We start from the raw sequence: 19,240 nt of genomic DNA, 5'->3' as shown, positions 1-19,240 counted from the left end.
TGCACTGTTTGATATAATAGTCACTAGAGCCACCAGTGGTTTTTGAGCTCATCTAGTGCAAATTGAGTTTTGTTATAAAGTATAAAATACACCAGAAATCTCAGTTTTTATACTGACTACAAGTTGAAATTTGGGGTTTATTGGGTTAAATAACACCTCACTAAAATTAATTTTACCTGTTTAGTTTTTATAACGTGGCAACCAGCAATTTTATAATTAATTATGTGACTTATATTTTTGTTGAAGAGTACTGTATAGATCTAGTCTCTATAAAACTATTCTGCCTTTGATCTTGAAGTCTAAAATTTCTCTGACCACTGTTTCCTGCTTCTACTTTTACCACAACAAATCTATATGAATTCCTAGATATTATTTCAGTCCTGTTGTACCAGTTTTGCAGTCTATAAGCCTTTCATTCTGCAGTCCCTTTCAATTCTCAACATGACAAGTCCTTCCTGCCTTCATACTCCTCTTGTTTAGCTTTGATCCTATCATTAATTGTTATTAACCCCTAGTTTCCTTTATTTACTCTACTAGAGGCCCGGTGCACGAAATTCGTGCACAAGGGGGGTGTCCCTCAGCCCAGCCTGCACCCTCTCCAATCTGGGGCCCCCCAAGGGATATCTGAGTGCCCGTTTAGGCCTGATCCCATTGGGCAGCCAGACATCCCTCTCACAATCCAGGACTGTTGGCTCCCAACTGTTCGCCTGCCTGCCTGCCTGATTGCCTCTAACTGCTTCTGCCTGCCAGCCTGATCATCCCTAACCACTCTCCTGCCAAACTGATCAATGCCTAACTGCTGCCCTGCCAGCCTGATTGCCCCTAACTGCCCTTCCCTGCTGGCCTGGTCACCCCTAACTGCCCTCCCCTGCCAGCCTGGTTGCCCCTAACTACCCTCCCCTGCAGGCCTGATCACCCCCAACTGCCCTCCACTGCCAGCCCGGTCACCCCTAACTGCCCTTCTTTGCTAGCCTGATCACCTCTAACTGCTTTCCCCAGCAGGCCTGGTCCCCTCCAACTGCCCTCCCCTGCAGGCCTGGGTCCCCCCAACTGCCCTCCTCTGCAGGCCTGGGTCCCCCCAACTGTGCTTCCCTGCAGGCCTGGTTCCCCCCAACTGCCCTCCCCTGCTGTCCCGGTCACCCCTAACTGCCCTCCCCTGCTGTCCCGGTCACCCCTAACTGCCCTCCCTTGCAGGTCTGGTCCCTCCCAATAGCCCTCCCCTGCTGGCCTGATTGCCCACAACTGCCCTCCCTTGCAGGCATGGTCCTTCCCAACAGCCCTCCCCTGCTGGCCATCTGGCAGCCATCTTGTGTCCACGTGGGGGTGGCCATCTTTGACCACATGGGGGCAGCCATCTTGTGAGTTGGAGTGACAGTCAATTTGCATATTACCTCTTTATTAGATAGGATTTCTGTATTTTGCCAATTCCCATCCCTGAACCAGTCTAAGCTAGAAGATGTTTTCCTCTATTCTGGCTCCCAGGATGAAGGGTTCTGCTGTAGAAATTCAAATACCTGTGTTGATGGGCTCTATAAACATTTTATGATTTCTTAGTACAGCTAAACTAAGCTATACTAAGCTGTAGCTTAGCTAATTGTAATTCTATTAATCATCTTGAACCAACTTCCAGTTATATCCTACATTGTGTTTTCACCTGCAACAAGTTGGCCACCAACAGCCCTGCAGGCTATATACACTGTATCAGCACATACAGCTCCTGAAGTTACATGCATCGTGGTAGCCCTGCTACCACATTTCAAATGCATTTCTAATCTTTCTGCTTATTTTTTTGTTGTTGTTTTTATTGATTTCAGAGAGAGGAAAGGAGAGGGAGAGAGAGAGAGAGAAACATCAGTCTTGAGAGAGAGTCATCGATGGGCTACCTCCTGCATGCCCCGTACTGGGGATTGAGCCCACAACCCAGGCATGTGCCATGATCAGGAATTGAACTGTGACCTCCTGGCAATGAGCCATACCAGCTGGGCTCCTTACTTTTTTTGAAGCCCCTACTGTTTTAAAAATTATTAGGAAATATATAATCTTATAAAAAAGCATAGTTCAGTTTGCGAGACTGCAGTAGGCCCCCTTATCCACTGGGGATACGTTCCAAGACCCCCAAATGGATGCCTGAAACCATGGATAGTATAGACCCTATATACAGAGTGTCCCAAAAAATGTGCACACACTTTAACAGTTGATAGCTCCCTTTTAAAAATGAAAGTATGTTAACAAACACTGCCTTTATAACTATTCAAAGTCATAAACAGTGGATTAACACATATTTTGTATATGTATTATATACTGTATTCTTTTTTAACTTTTTAAAAAATATTTCTTTATTGATTTCAGAGAGGGAGAAGGAGAGAGAGATAGAAACATCAATGATGAGAGAGAATCATTGATCGGCTGCCTCCTGCACACCCCCTACTGGGGATCGAGCCCGAAACCCAGGCATGTGCCCTTGGCCGGAATCGAACCTGGGACCCTTCAGTCCACAGGAGAAAAAAAATATTATTAAGAAAATCATAAGATGAGCCAAAGGACTTATGCATGCATATAAGCATAACCAATGGATACAGACATTATAGGGGGGTGAGGGCATATGTTGGGAGGGGAGCCAATGGGGGGAAAAGGAGACATATGTAATACCTTAATCAACAAAGAATAAAAAAAAATCATAAGAAAAAGATAGTGCAGTTAAAGAATTTATTGAAAAAATAAATTCGGCATGTGGAGTTCAGCTGATAGGTGATTCTCTCTCATCATTAATGTTTCTGTCTCTGTCTCCCTCTCCCTTCCTTTCTGAAATCAATTTAAAAATATTTAAAAAATTCACGTATAAAGGATCTGTTCATTCAAACCCATGTCGTTCAAGGATCAACTGTACTCTCCACTTTTGTACTTGGGGTTTTCTTTGACAGTTAAAACTTGACATAATACAATTGAATTTATCACTTTTTAATTTAAAGCAGAGTAAACAGCTAATACAAAAACATTATGAGAAAATAAAATTGGTATATTTGAGGGAAGTAGGTAAGGCCATGGTAGCTGTAAAATAATACATGAGGTGGCCTGAGCCCAGTCATTTTTGGCCCTTATCCCTGATATCTAATTGCTCAGAACCTACTGCTATTTCAATATACAAACTCAAATCTTCCTCCATTGTCTCTAGACTCATTGTCGCAGGTAGACCAGACCCTTATCATCATGTACCTACACTATCAGTAGCTCCCTAACTGGTATTTTGACACAGGTCTCTTCTCCAGGACTTGATATTATTGTAATAGTTCTTTTTATTAAACAAATCTAATGATATCGCTTCCTTGGTTCAGTATTTCACAAGGGTCCTTTCAGTGTACAGTCGTTTAATTATCTTGACACATCTTGTTAGTCTGGCCCTAATCTAATTCTGTGACCTTACTCTGCCTCACCCATCCCTATGCTATGGCATTATTGACCTGTTCAGGGTTCAAACAGACATGCCCCACTTTTCTAGGTCTTTGTGCTTCTGTTTTACTCTTTGTTTTGCACATATATAGTGTCCCTCTCCTCATGTGTCCGACTGACTGCCAGCTCACCCATCTGTCTCTTGTTGAACTGTTTCCTCTGGAGGCTCTCTGGATATCTTCTCCCAGGAATAATTAAATTTTGCTTTGCTTCTTGACATTTTATTCACACTCCTTATAGCATTTTCTATAGTCTATTCAAGTTGAGTTAGGTAAATTGTAAATCTCTGAGCATAAGAACTGTGTCTTTTTCAACTTTATTTCCAGCACTTCTAGTCAGTGCTGAAAAGATAGGATTATTTAATTGCTGCATTTTAAATAATGAATCGTTTGAGGGTTTATTTCATTCTAGTTTGAGTGAAAAGTTTTTGTGTTCCTAATGTTTTCCATTGAAGATACTACTAATTAACATCCTCAAAGGAAAGACAATCTAAATCAGTTTTCTTTGAGGCCTTGTTATTTGTGTAGAAGTCAGGAACATAGACCCTGTCGTTCATTCCTAGTTGATTTGCGGGGGGAGGGGATGTATTTGTCATGTCCAGTAAAAGCATAAGTTGTATGGATAACTGCCTTCACTTTAGATCATTTGGAGAGATGTGTTTTTCTCCAAAGTAGACTTGGCCTATTGAGAGGAAGTTTGCCAGCAGAATCAGCCTCCTGTTTTTGCTTGTCGTCATTTTTTTATTATCATGAACACTTGGTGTGTTGGTTGGGGTCATGGGAAAACCATGTGATGCCTAAATGAACTTTATCATAAAATTGGTTGGTGTTATTGAGGGAAAGGTTTCAGGGAACTGTAACTCATTAGTAGGAACTGGAGAAGAAGCCAAGTGTTGTGGTGAGGCAGAAATTTCCAGAGTGACTATGAGCAGAAAGACTATTGGTGGGTGACTCAGCTGTTTTCTAAACCTGTCTCATGTGATTGAGTGTGTATGATGTCTGTTTATTCTCAGCAGAGTAAGTACTAGGGGAGTCACATTACATAGCAAGCATAATATTTATTTAACCAGCTCACTGATGATCTAAAAATAGTTTGTAGGGGATTTTTGTTTTCTTACTTCATTTAGCATCATAAGATAGATAGAAAAATCATAATGAAGACCTATTGACAAGGGTTTTCCCTTATAGATAACTTTGAATATATAGTTGGCCAATACTATTTCATTTCCTTCAATATAAAAAAAGCTTTGGTATTTAAATAAAAGGTTAGGTAAAGAAGATAGCCTTTAAATTATACAGAAAATAATTCTGCACCATTACATTTTAGCTTGTATTCTGGACAGATATACATTTTGGATGCATCAGGACCTTCATTGAGGTATTTTATGTACTAAAATTTTACACAGGAACATTTTTTCCTTTTTGTGAGGTTATAGCAAATGCTCTTTGAAATGGAAATGTTAATACTAAATATTTGTTGGATTTTATGTTACTAAATTATCATAGTAATAGTTTTACCCTGATTTTCTTTTTTAAAAAATTTAATAAATCTTTATTGTTCAGATTATTACTATTGTTCCTCTTTTTTCCCCCATAGCTCCCCTCCACCCAGTTCCCACCCCACCCTCTGCCCTTATCCCCCCCCCACTGTCCTCATCCATAGGTGTACAATTTTTGTCCAGTTTCTTCCTGCACCTCCTACACCCCTTTCCCCCCGAGAATTGTCAGTCCACTCCCTTTCTATGCCCCTGATTCTATTATATTCACCAGTTTATTCTGTTCATCATATTTTTTATTCACTTTGATTTTTAGATTCACTTGTTGATAGACATGTATTTGTTGTTCATAATTTTTATCTTTACCTTTTTCTTCTTCCTCTTCTTAAAGAATTCCTTTCAGCATTTCTTATAATACTGGTTTGGCAGTGATGAACTCCTTTAGCTTTTTCTTATCTGTGAAGCTCTTTATCTGCCCTTCAATTCTGAATGATAGCTTTGCTGGGTAGAGTAATCTTAGTTGTAGGTTCTTGCTATTCATCACTTTGAATATTTCTTGCCACTCCCGCCTGACCTGCATAGTTTCTGTTGAGAAATCAGCTGACAGTCATATGGGTGCTCCCTTGTAGGTAATTAACTGTTTTTCTCTTGCTGCTTTTAATATTCTCTCTTTGTCTTTTGCTCTTGGCATTTTAATTATGATGTGTCTTGGTGGGGTCCTCTTTGGATTCCTTTTGTTTGGGGTTCTCTGTGCTTCCTGGACTTGTAAATCTATTTCTTTCACCAGGTGGGGGAAGTTTTCTGTCAATATTTCTTCAAATAGGTTTTCAGTATCTTGCTCTCTCTCTTTTTCTGGCACCCCCATAATTCGGATGTTGGTATGCTTGAAGTTGTCCCAGAGGCTCCTTACACTATCTTCATATTTTTGGATTCTTTTTTCTTTTTTCTTTTTTCTTTTCTGGTTGGGTGTTTTTTGCTTCTTTGTATTTCAAATCTATGACTTGATTCTTGGGATCCTCTAGTCTGCTGTTGGATCTCTGTATATTAGTCTTTATTTCAGTCAGTGTATGCTTAATTTCTAGTTGGTCCTTTTTCATATCCTCGAGGGTCTTGCTAAATTTATCCATCTTTTCTAGAAAATTCTTGAAAAACCTTATAACCGTGGTTTTGAACTCTATATCCAGTTGTTTGCTTTCCTCCATTTCTTTCATTTGTGACCTGTTTCTTTGTCTCCGCATTTTGGCTGCTTCCCTGAGTTGGTAGAGTGGCTTTGTGTGCTAGGTGTCCTATAGGGCCCAGTGGCTCAGCCTCCCCAGTTACCTGAGGTGGACACTCTTGCTGCACCCCTTTGTGGGCTGTGTGCACAGACTTGTTGTAGTTAAGCCTTGATTGTTGTTGGTATCACTGGGAGGAATTGACCTCCAGGCCAATTGGCTATGAAGATCAGCTGTGTCTACTCTGGGAGAACTTCTGTGCTGGAGACACCCTTATGAGACTAGACTTGCAAAAGCCTCTGTGCTCAGCTTGGATGGGGCGGAGTCTCGGGGCGGAGCAGACAGCATTGGTTTCCCGTCAGCCCTGCCCCATGAGGCCCCTGTGTCTCACTGTCCCGTGGTAATCGCTGCAAGCACCTCTGAGAGAAAGCCGCCCTCGAGTTCCCTCCGCTGCCAGACAGTCCAGTTTCTCCCCAAATGAGACTGGGTCCCCAGAGTCTTGCCTGGAACTGGAGTTCAGCGCAGTCGGGAGCTTTTGTCTACCTCCCGCTTGAGAAAGCCAGCCGCGCACTCAGCTGCCAGTCCTCTTCGTGTGTGCATCTCTGAACCTCTGCCTCCTGCAGCTCCTCCGAGTCTCAGTGTGCTTTTCTCTTTACTTCTAGTTGTAGAATTTCCACTCAGCCAGCTTTCCTGTGGTTCTGGATGGTGTCCTTTCTGTCTTTTAGTTGTAGTTTTGAAATTGTTGTGCGAGGCAGCAGTTTAGGTGTTTACCTATGCCGCCATCTTGGTTTCCTACCCCTATTTTCTTGTTTTACTCACTTTGTACTCAAGGTTTGTACCACTGTGTCCTGTAATTGAGTCTTTCAGCATGTTAAAATGTGATTATTATTCCCTTGTGTACCTATTTATATTCTTTTCTCTGAAAGAGAAAGTACTTAGAAGCCTGAGTATATCTAATAGTCATAATCTGCTCATTTGTCTGGGAGGCATTGAATCACTGTGATTTATTCTTTTTGACATTTAAGTGTTCTTGCTCTTTGAGGTGCAACATATGCAGCAAATGGACTTGTCTGAGATTGTTTTGAAAGGGAATGGAAAACTGCATTTATTAAGAAGTAAATGCCAGAATTCTATTTACAATAATGTTTAATGAAGTGGCAATATTTGATTATTCCAAGTCTGTAGAATTATATTACTTACAGTGTTGGATGCTAAATATAAATTGGGAAATATATACCTTTTTCTGGTTGGTGAAAAAGTGACATGCATTAAACAGTTATTGCACTGTATTAATTTGTTCCATTCTGTTTCAAAAATTAAGTTAATCTGAGAGGATTTAAGTTTTTATTTTTAATATTACACTGTTAGAATATTTTCTGGGGTTTCTTTTTTTGGCATCTTTTTAGTTGGTGCAGTCATTATGAATTTAATAAATCTGGAACGGTATATTAAAGTGCATACCTTGTAACTCACTGCATAAATGGGACCTGGCTTGAACACCATTTGAAAGTGATTCCAATTGTACTAGTTGTATGCGATCTCATACCTGCCCTTATCCTAATCTACACTAATAATAGCCTAGGTGGTCATCACACCCTCACGCATCACGCCCTAACATTGTCACATGATGGCCGTGTGCACAGCAGAGGTGGGGCCCAGCGGAGGAGGCAGGTCGAGGCAGGGGAGGGCAGTTGTGGGCGATCAGGCCAGCAGGGGAGCAGTTAGGTGTCAATCAGGCCGGCAGGAGAGTGGTTAGGGGGCAATCAGGCTGGCAGGCAGAAGTGGTTAGGGGCAATCAGGCAGGCAGGCAGGCGAGCAGTTAGGAATCAGCGGTCCCAGATTGTGAGAGGGATGCAGGATTGGGCAGTCGGACATCCCTTGAGGGGTCCCAGATTGGAAAGGGTGCAGGCTGCGCTGAGGGACACTCCCCACCCCCATGCACGAATTTCGTGCATCGAGCCTCTAGTAGATAAATAACAAGTTGAGCATTTCTAAGTGTTAAAATTGTCTGCACCTGAAAACCTGAAGTTCAGCCATGATGCTTGGGTGTGTTCCAAAGAACAAAGGAGAAAAGGATTTCATGTGAACTCAGCTCTTCCCCAGGAGATGAATTCAGATTTGGGGAAAGAAAGAGTAGTTCTCCAGTTCTTGGCAGATTGGCAGCTGGATCAAATATCCCACTGAACTTTAATTGACATGCAAAAACAGTATTTTCCTCTGTAGTAGAGGGATTGTTTCTATTTCCTCTAGTCATTTATAGTGTTTCTTGATGATAGGGTGGTGGTGGGGAGACATTGGTTTTGTTTTCTAATAACACCTCTTGCGCTGTGAGGTATTCTGCCTGGATCTTATTCTGCTTGGTACTCTCCTTTTTTGGAAATAAAAGGTAACTAGGTTTTCCTCTTTGCTGAAATACATAAAAGACATTGTATTTGATGCAGGCTGCTAAATGATGATTGTTGTTAGTTTTTGCATTTTATAGGTTTTGGTATATTGTCTTTTCATTTTCATGAAAGTGATTTCTTCTTTGACCCAGTCTTTGGTTATTTAAGAGTGTGCTGTTTAATTTTCATATCTTTGTGTATGTTCTACCTGCTATTGATTTTATTCCATTGTGATCGGAAAAGATCATTTTTAAGATTCATTGTGACTTATTTTGTGGTCAAACATATGGTCCTTCTTGGAGAATGTTCTAGGTGTACTTAAGAAGAACATAAAGCCCTGGCTGGATGGCTCAGTTAGTTAGAGAGTGCATCAAAGTGTTGTGGGTTTGATTCCCAGTCAGGGCACATACCTAGGTTGCAGGTTCAATCCCCATTCAGGGCTCTTATGGAAGGCAACTGATCTGTGTTCTCACATTGATGTTTCTCTCTCTCTCACCCCCCCTTGCTCTCTCAAAAAAAAATCAGTAAAGACATATCCTCAGGTGAGAATTAAAAAACATATTCTGTTGTTGGATAGTATGTTTTGTCTGTGTTTTAGGTCCAATTGGTCTATAATATATTTAATTCCACTGCTTCCTTATACATCTGTCTGGTTATATCCGTTATTGAAAATGGGGCATTGAAGTCTCCGATGATTATTGTAGAACTATTTTGCTCTTTAATTCTGTCAGTGATATATTATAGTGTCCTTCTTTGTCTCTTCTAATAATTTTGGACTTAAAGTATATTTTGTCTGATATCAGTACAGCCACCTCTGCGTTCTTTTTGGTTACTATTTGTATGGAATATTTTTCTTCTTTTACTTTCAACCTGTGTGTGTCCTCCTAGGTCTAGAGTGAATCTTTTATAGAGAGCATATCATTGGATCCTTTTTAAAAAATATGTTTTTATTGATTTTTAGAGAGAGAGGAAGGGAGAGGGATAGATAGGAACATTGAAGAGAGAGAAACATCATCAATCAGCTGCCTCCTGCAAGCCCCCCACTGAGGATCCAGCCCACAACCCTGACCATGTGCCCTGACTGGGAATCGAGCCAGTGACCTCTTGGTTCATGGGTTGATGCTCAACACTGAGCCACACTGGCCGGGCATGGATCCTATTTTTAAAAATTCATCATGCCAACCTATCTTTTGATTGAAGAGTTAAATCCATTTATATTTAAGGTAATTAGTGATTGGGAAGGACTCAATGTTGTCATTTTGATATTTATTTTTTGTATAAATAGCGCTCCTTTAAAAAATATGTCTTCTCTCTTACTGCCTTCCTTTGTATTTAGTTGAGTTTTTGTAGTGACATGTTTTGATTCCTTTCTTATTTCCTTTTGTAAATATTCTAGAGATTTTTTTGTTTGGTTACTATGGGGATTATGTGTAACGTCCTGAAGTTATAACACTCCATTTTAAACTGATAACAAGTTCACTTCAATTGCTTACAAATATTCTTCTTCTTTTTATCTTTGCCTCCACCCACTTTGTTATTGGTGTCACATTTCATCTTTATATACTGTGTATCCACCAACATAGATTTATAGTTATTTTTATGTTTTGTCTATTAAATTGTATAAAATAATAAAAATGAGTTATAACCCCAAATTAAAATAATACAGGTTTTTATATTTGCTTATGTATTTACCTTTACTGGAGAGCTTTTTATTTTTATATGGCTTCCAGTTATTGTCTGGTGTGCTTTTATTTCCACTTTAAGGACATTATTGTAGGGCAAGTCTTGTGGTAAGGAACTCCCTGAGATTTTATTTATCTGGAAATTTCTCCCTCGTTTTTGAAGAATATTTTGTGAAATATCAAATTCTCATTTGACAGTTGTTTTTTCTTTGAAAAGTTTGTAATGTTTCTCACTTGGAGTTTATTGAGTTTCTTGTATTTGGATGTCCTTGGATAATTTTAGTCATTATTTTTTCAAATAAGCTCTCTGTCCCATTTTCTCTCTCTTCTTCCATAATGCATAATTCCTTGTGTTTCTTATGCTCTGTTCACTTCTTTTCCCTTAATTTTTTTTTTTTTTTGCTTCTCAGACTTGATAATTAAGGAGTTCTCTCTCCAAGGTCACTGAATCTTTCTTTTGCCCATTAAAGTCTGCTGTTAAACACCTCCAGTGAAATTTTAAAATTTAGTGATTGTGTTTTTCTTTTTTTTTGTTTACAGTTTCTGTATCTTTGAAGTTGATTTCTAGAGATTTATTTTGTTCCTTTAAATGGGCCTTCAACCAGTCTCTTTGTATGCCTTGTAATCTTCTGTTGAAAATTTAACATTTGAAAAAATAGCCACATCTTCCAGTATTTGGGGACTTGGCCAGTTGTCCCTTAGGACTGGCCGCAACCAAGATGGAGGCTCAGCTATGCAGAGGCCCACCCCTCTGAGCAGGACTGACTTCAGCAGGGCTCTGGTGCCCACTGAGTCTGCCCCTTGAGTGTCACTTGTGGAGGTGGTTGGGCAGTACTTCATCATGGTCTGAAGCTGTCCACTCTGTGCACTGGCTCTACGGCCTCCCAGGAGACACAGGCCAAGGTCAGCCACCACTGTGTTCTGTCTGGGACCACCTGGCATGAGCTACAAAGTGATCTACAGATGGCTGCTACTTGTGCTGGATTTGGAGTTGCCCAAGAGAGGCCAGGCTGCAAACCAAGGCCAGCTGCTGTGAGGTGGGCCTGGGGCTACTTAGAGGTACCGGGCATGCCAAAGCCAGATGTTGCTTGTTTGAGAGATTTTAGTAAAGTCTGAACTGTGAACCAAGCTGGGCCAATCACCAGGGCAGGTGAACAGTGATAGCCAGGTTGATGGAGGCTCAGATATGGCACCTGCCTGCCTCTGTAGGGGAAGGGCTCGGAAAAGGAACAATGGCTCTGCCCTCCAGATTTTTATTTGACACACATGGGTATGGTAACACCCTTGTCTCTGCCCTTCCTTCCAGTCTTGATGTGACTTCTTCTTTTTATCCTTAGTTTTAGGACTCTGTTCAGCTAGATTTCAGGCAGTTATTTTTATTTATTTTAAATATATTTCTACTCATTTCAGAGAGGAAGGAAGAAGGAGAGAGATAGAAACATCAATGATGAGAGAGAATAATTGATTGGCTACCTCCTGCACTCCCCCCACTGGGGATTGAGCCCACAACCCGGGCATGTGCCCTTGAACGGAATCAAACCTGGGACCCTTTAGTCTGCAGGTCAACACACTATCCACTGAGCCAAACTGGGTAGGGCAGTTTATTTTTATTTTTGATGTGGTTGTGGGAGGATGCAGGTACCCAACTGCATTTACTTATGCCTCCACCTTGCCTGGAAGCCTCACATTGTGAATTTCTTGCTTAAAAAACCAGCAACCACATATCTTCAGCTTCATTTGTGCACCTAGAACACAGCACATGGTGTCTTCTTTGTGTTAGAGTTCAAAAAATATTGTTGACTTAATTTTCATTGTGATTTATGAGATGACATTTCATTTGTTTCACAAATATTTAGAGCTTTGCAAAATACAGACCTCCTACTATATTTTCTTGTTTGCTTTGCCATTTTATAATACTTGAAGGGAAAGCTGAAAGACATTTTATCTTCACTATATTTTTATTATAAAATAATCAATTTTTAGGTCCATGAAAAGGGAAAAAATACACAATTCAAAAGTGTACAAAATAAGACCTACAAGTTGTGTTCTATACTCTCCCCTTCCAATTTCCATTTCTCTGAAGTAGTCAGCATTAAATTTGCCATATACCTTCCTAAGACATTTTATCTTTATGAGTATACTGTATGCATATATCAAAACATTTTACAACTAGGGTGATTTTATAATTAATAGTTCTGTGATTTGCTATGTCATTCAATGTTACAGATATCTTTCCAGGATAGTGTCTGTAGACTGACCTCATCCTTTTTAAGATTATACCATATTCTTACATTGATTAAATATAGCATACTTTTACCTCTCCCTTAAAATGGAAATTTAGAATGTTTCCTGTTTTGTTCCTCCCTCTCCACCCCATTATAAGTATATCTGTAGGGTAAATTCCTTGAAATGGAATTGTGGAGTCTAAGGGATAAGCTTATTTAAAATTTGTTAAGTATTACCTAATATCTCTTTGAAAGATTGTGGCAATTTATTTCAGTTAGATTTGTGTGTGTATGCTACACATGCCTAGTATTGAACTTAGTCTTTATGGTAGTATTTATTTAAGGTGAAGGAAGATTCTTAAAACAGGAGAAATAACCTTCACCTCGGAGTTGTATGTGAAATACTTAAAATAGTGCTGAAACACAGTAAGAGCTATATAAATGTTTCTGTTATAATTATTTTTGTTGGCATAAGTTCATTGTATTATATTATGAAAATTGAAAACCCTTGTAAATTTTTTTCACATGTCCATGATTTGAAAACTGTCACATCTGTACTACATGACAAGGTACTACATTGTTCTTGTCATGAAATTCACCCTTGGATTTCTATCTTTAATTGTTCAAATCACTGTTTTTTATTTAGTTATTCTGAACGTAAAGGTTATGTATATAACACAAGGACTGTCTTCACTGGCATTTTGTTAACAGTCTGTCAGTAAACATCATTTGCTCATTGTTTTTGTTATTGTGTTTTTATCTACCCAGTTAATAAAAGCGATCAATGAGTTGAGAGTGTTCATTGAAACTTAAAAGTAATAATGAAAATGAGAATGCAAGTCTATATGACTCTTTTAAAGGTGGACAGTGAACTGGATTGCGGTGTAAATTTAAAATATTCATACGTATGTCCTTGGAGAAGTAAATGTGGTAACTTAGAAGGTATCCAAAAAGGGGAAGTACAAACAAAATGTTTAACAAGTACTGAAATGATATTCCCTTGATCTATCCATAGTTCTTTATGCATTTGATGAGATGAAACACATTTATAGGATGTTCCCATTCAAGTTTTTGCAATATTTTTCAACAAAACATACTACTATATTAAGCAAGTTATTCCAGAATAACTTAATTCGCTAAATTTGGTTAATCATGTCATTAAATTCAGAGTAGAGATGAAAAGCATAGAAGCCTCTTTCACAGGTGTGCACTGCTTGCACCAACAGTACAAATCACATCATTCCTAAGAAGTTTCTAAAACTAGCCACAATGGAAAAATGCTCCGAGAGAAAGCTGAGTGAACTATTGGCAAAATTCTTTATCAGTGCCTCTTTTAAATCTTACATTGCTAATGAAACGATCACATCTATATATATAAAAGCCAAGTGACCAGAATGACCGATCGCTATGACTCTCACTGTGGACAGCCAACTGGCCTGATTGGAGGCGGGGCTGGCCGGCCAACCTCCCACAGCCCCCTCCCTCCAACTGGCCCTGCTCCCGATTGGCCCCCCCACCCCGATGGGGGGCAGGGTTGGCTGGCCAACCTCCTGCAACCCCTCCCTCCCCCCTCCGGCCTGGCTCCGATCAGGCCCTGATCTGTGGCGGGGCTGGTGGCCAACCTCCCGCATCCCCTCCCCCCAGCTGGCCCAGCCCCGATTGGCCCTGATTGGGGCAGGCCAGCTGGACCCCACCCGTGCACGAAGTCATGCACCAGGCTTCTGGTGTATTATAAAAAAAGGAATCACTTCCATGTGTGGGTGTCATCAGATACTATGCTTTGCATTTTGATGAAACTGCTTATATACAGAGTATGAATCAGCTCTTGGCATACATACAATTTAAATTGTAAGAAGTACTTGATTATTTTTTGTCTGTTTAAAATAATTCCAAGTAATAAAAATAAATTCTTTGTTTTTTAATAATCATTTTGAGATCAGTACTGTAGTCTACCAGCTTTATGTTTGACCAGGAATAGTGTTATTACTAAATGAAAGAACTTATGCCTGAATCCTAATCCACATACTGCTGTTTCAATTAGTTGTAAGGGTGTTGCCTTATGTGGCTTCAATGTTGAAAATATTAGTGGAAATTTTGAATAAGGTCAAATATGATTATTTCAGCATCTTTTTTGAGAGGGCAAGGTCTCCCGTAACTTTTTGAAGTATAGAAAGAAGTAACATTTTTCCATGTTTTTATAATTGTTACCTCTTAATGCTGGTTCAATATCATGACAGGCAGAAATTTATGCTTCAATGTAGCACCAACTAAATGTTGAAAATAAAATATCAAGATTTCCTAAGACCAAAGAGTGACACCACTGAGAATGACTTTTTTAAACATTTGATTTCTTTCTTTAATTTAATAAAGAATGAAATTAATGCTGTATTTTGCAACTGTATCCAAATTTTGTAATAGAGTTGGATGAAATACTTTTCCAGTTTGAATTCATTCAGTTGATAAGTCTATTCACCACTCTTTTTCAAGTTGAAGTAGTCAAACTTCCAATTTTCCAGAGTTTGAATGTGATACATAAACTTAGTATCTAAAACAGTGCTAAAAATAATCTTTGATAAGAAACCTTGGAATAATTTTTGGATCATAGTTGATCCAGTTATTAATTTGATAGATTCTGATACTTACTGCCATGATTTTCAGTTTATGACCAGATTTGGTAGAACTAGAATGAGAAAGGAAACTTAAATGTCAGTTATAGAAATGCCTATAAGGTTTCTGTGTTAAAAGATTGCAAAATATTCTGAGTCTAATATAAAACGTTTTTTGTTGTTACTCCTTACTTGAGGGTATTTTTTCCATTGAGTTTTAGAGGGTGAAAGGGAGAGAGAGACAGAAAGACAGACATTGATGTGAGAGAGACACATGGATTGGTTACCTCCCATACAAGCCCCAACTGGGCCAGGGATCAAACCTGCAACCCCCTGGCCAGCACTCTAACCACTGTGCACACTGGCCAGAGCAGAACTATTATTTTTTTAATTAATCTTGTTTTCATTGTGTGGAAGTTATGAGGAATCTTTTCAAGCATTTGCTTTAAGTTGGTAATCCCAGCTGAACTCTCATTGCATTGTTAACAAAACCAAAAGTTAGTTGCTGATGGTGTGGGTTTTTTTAGGTATTTCAATGAAGTAGGAATTTATTAAACATCTTCCATAGTTAAAGCTGTGGGTAAATTTTTTTAAAGCCAAGTTAGAATACTTCCAGACATTATTTACTTAGTTATCTTGGGTAAGATACTTAAAATTTCTGATCCTGGATTTCCTCATTTGTAAAATTGGAACTCTCTTAACTAAAGGTGGTTTTGCAGTAATTGACTTCATTTAGTCTTTAGCAATGCCTTGTGAGGTAGGTACGTTATTCCTTCATACATGGGAAAGACAAATTCAAGCTAACAAACAGTAGTAAAGGGCAGTTTTTAGGATTTGAATCCAAGTCCTGTGATTCTGTGCCCATTGCTACTGCTAGTATTTCATTTTAAACGTGTTACAAGTACTCTTTTTTCCTGAAATCGCTAGTGCATAGTATTTTAGTCTGTAGCATTTAACATGGATTCATAATGAAAAACTTACGTTCTTATTTTCAGAAAACTTGTAGTTAGTATGTGTTATATTACCACTTATTTCAGGCTTTTGTCTAAAGTTCTTAATGATTGTAGTTTTTATGGGGTTATATAAAAGAGTTACGGTGTAAGCAGTGGAAGAGAATAGCAATACTATAGAGGTTAAAACTGAGTGAATGGCTAATTTGGCTCTAGGATGTTTTCCTCAATGGCTACTTTTGCTTATAGGTACTTTGGAAAGCTCACCACAGAAGTAACAAGTTCCCTCAGCCATGTTTCATTTTGTTTGTGGATGGGCTATTTCAGAAAGAGATAAATTGAGAGTGAGTGCTATCTATACTCTTGGTATCAAATAATTGCACCTACATATCAGGAGGTTTAAGGTAATCCCTAAAAGCTGCATTGGTTCTGGATTTCTGGATATTATGATAAAGATAAGTTTAAAAAGTAAATTTGTAAAACCACATTATTAAATAGTTCTATAAATATTTTTAACACTGAATTTGCCATATTTATTCAAAATATGATATTATTCTTGCCATTCTTTGACAGACCCCTTATCCCTCTGGACAGAATGCAGGTCCAACCACGTTGGTATACCCTCAAGCCCCTCAGACAATGAATTCGCAACCTCAAACCCGTTCTCCGGTAAGTAAGCAGAAGCTTGTTGTAGGAAATAATTCTCCACCTAAGTTTGTGTTTGCAGTAGCTTGGGTTCCTTGGGCTGATATTTTTACTTACTTTGGGAAATTTGTCCCAAAGAAACTTTATTATTGTTGTTGTTGTTGTTATTTTTATTATATTGGTTAGCATTACATTTTTCAGACTCTTAGCTATGTGAATAATTTCAATTTATTAAGAAAAAGAAAGAATGGAACTTTTTATCTTCTTTTACTTTTCAGTGGCATGATTTTTTAAAAAAATTTCAGTTGCATTCAAGTTTATTTCTGTTTTTAATTTGTTAGCTGTACTATTCAGGAGAAGAGTAAAGCATCATATTTTAAAAGTAAAATAAATTTCATTAATTAGGCCCAAATTCCATTTGTTTTGGAAGGGCTTCTGAATTGGTGTTACTAGATCAGTTCAAACCATTTGACAGTGTGGACATATGCATGACATCACCAATGGTGTATTCATTTTTTTTTTAAATGGTAAATAAATTGTACAAATGTAAATGCTGTCATCCTCCTTGCTCATCCTTTACATGGATTGCAATAAGTTTTGCAAAGATTGTGGATTTACTCAGGGTTCATCCTTTGCTTCACAAGAGAATACAGTAGTTTCAGCTGTCCATTCCTTAGAACGTCGTTTCCTGCCCTGCATGATTAGCTTTTGCTAGAAGGTGCTTTTGTAACATCTCACTCTGTATCTCACATCCCTACTTGTACCTCTGCTCTGTGTTTTTCTCCAGATATAGGGATCCTCTTTTGTTCCCCACCCCTGCTTTTTTGCTTGTAGTACAGGAATATATCATTGCATTAGCTTCTATTCATTTAGTTTATGCATGCATTTAATGCTGACATGTATGAAAGAATTGCTGAAATGTATGAAAGAATTGCTCAGAGAACTAGGGGAGCATAGACTGACCAAAATGTAATCTCTTTCTTACTCTCTTCCTATTTTCCTTTTCCCTATTGCCCTCTTCTCCAATACCCATTCTTAGATCCTGGTTCTCCCCAGGGGGTGGAGGAACCATTCTAAAGAGGTGGGACTTTGGTCCTAGTTGCCTGTTTGCTTGTCTATTTATTTATTTATTTATCTATTTTTTTATTTTTATTTTTTTATTTGCTGAAATGGTCAATAAGATGTCTGATGCAAGTTTTGTTCTGAAAGTGCTTTGGGAATGTGGACACTTGACTACTTGGAGTGGGCCTGAGATCTCACCAAATTAATTTAGATAGACCTGGGTTCTAATCATTAAACATGGAACGTTATGGTAAGCTCTTATTGCAAAGAATTCCATGGCCCTCTTTACTTCTAACCCCCTTTTGTGATATTGGGGGAAAAAGATTTAAATTTACATGGTTAGAACTGGCGCAAAACCTGACTGAAGAGCTGCATCTCTAAACCAGTTTTTTTGACAGCCCAGCAGAACAGTGCCAATACATTGCACAGACAACTGGAAGAGGAGGAAGGTTTTGGAACAGACTCCCGTTTACAGGTCCTTGGCTGGAAGAGGCTGGATAAAATACTGCATTGTAAGCAATATAACAAACTGTACTTCTTGCAGGCAGTGGTGCCTCTGGCACTCATTATTTTTGACCACATCCATTTATTGGCTGATTAACAGAAATACATTGATTGCTTCCTCTCGAAAGTCTAACTTAGCATGGCAGTTTCTGCCAGGCATAGTGGGGAAAAGAATAACAAATTGGGTGGGTCATCTCTATTGGGAATTAGACAGGAATAATTTGGAGTTTAGATTTTTCTTTATTTTAAACTTGAAGAGGGATATCCCTTTCATATAAATTTTATTTTAAAAGACAAATTTTAAGGCTTCTTTTTCCCTCTTTCCATTTTATGATCAAATATCAAGGGGGAAATTGTCTGTAGTTGTCAGCCATTTTTCTGTGGTCATAAACTCTTCAAATACTATCCTCTATGCAGTTTTTGCCATCCGCTCTGCTAGTGACCATTACCACCTACATTACTAAAAACCACACCCATAACATCCCATTACATATACCCCAAAACAAGTGCAAGACTAGCAGACCCCAGACTACTCTTGCTTGTTGTTTTGGGTCCAGTTTTCTTTATTTCATTTGTGTTGGTTGCTGGGAGGGTGAAGTTTGGGATATGAAATTTGGCAGGTTTGCATTTTCTTTTTACATCCCAAGTTGCCATAGTCTAGTCTCATCCATCCCACAGCTGTCCCAACTGGTGAGGAGAGGTAAGCTGTTGCACTAAAGAAGGGACCCTCCCTGTGGCTTTGCAGAGCAGCTAAAGCTTACTCCATTCTATTTCTGCATTAATGGGCCATTGGCAATTGCACGGTTTAGGCTCTTCTGTTCTTCCCTGGACAGCTGCCTTTGCAATCCAACTGGCTTCAAGGCCCGTCCCCCCACCCCCCCCCGCCCCCCGCCTCCTTCAGGTTACCTTTGTGCCTGTATTTCTATTTGATACTTCTTAGTATCTTAGTTAAATTCATGATGTTGAATATCTTGTTTAAAAGTAAAACAATATGGATAAGCTACTTATCTGTTCCATTTTCTGGTT

General features: G+C 38.9%; 1 protein-coding gene across 30 annotated transcripts in view; it reads left to right on the top strand.

Annotated features, from left to right (window-relative positions):
* The window catches only part of EIF4G3 (eukaryotic translation initiation factor 4 gamma 3), a 290,494-nt gene that overhangs the window by 113,413 nt on the left and 157,841 nt on the right, over nt 1-19,240 (top strand). For 17 of the 30 annotated variants that reach the window (XM_080657147.1, XM_080657146.1, XM_080657145.1 and 14 more), the window contains 2 exons: nt 16,577-16,672; nt 18,109-18,222. In XM_080657147.1, coding sequence (XP_080513273.1) covers nt 16,643-16,672; nt 18,109-18,222 — 144 coding nt within the window. In that variant the 5' untranslated portion in view covers nt 16,577-16,642. The remainder of the gene's footprint in view (nt 1-16,576; nt 16,673-18,108; nt 18,223-19,240) is intronic. The other 13 variants (XM_080657149.1, XM_080657148.1, XM_080657133.1 and 10 more) reach the window with 1 other exon arrangement.

This window comes from Plecotus auritus (genome assembly GCF_963455305.1).
Source record: "Plecotus auritus genome assembly, chromosome: 2".
In the NCBI taxonomy this organism is placed as follows: domain Eukaryota; kingdom Metazoa; phylum Chordata; class Mammalia; order Chiroptera; family Vespertilionidae; genus Plecotus; species Plecotus auritus.
The sequence above is the reverse complement of the archived record's forward strand: the minus strand, read 5'-3'. Positions and strand labels throughout refer to the sequence as shown.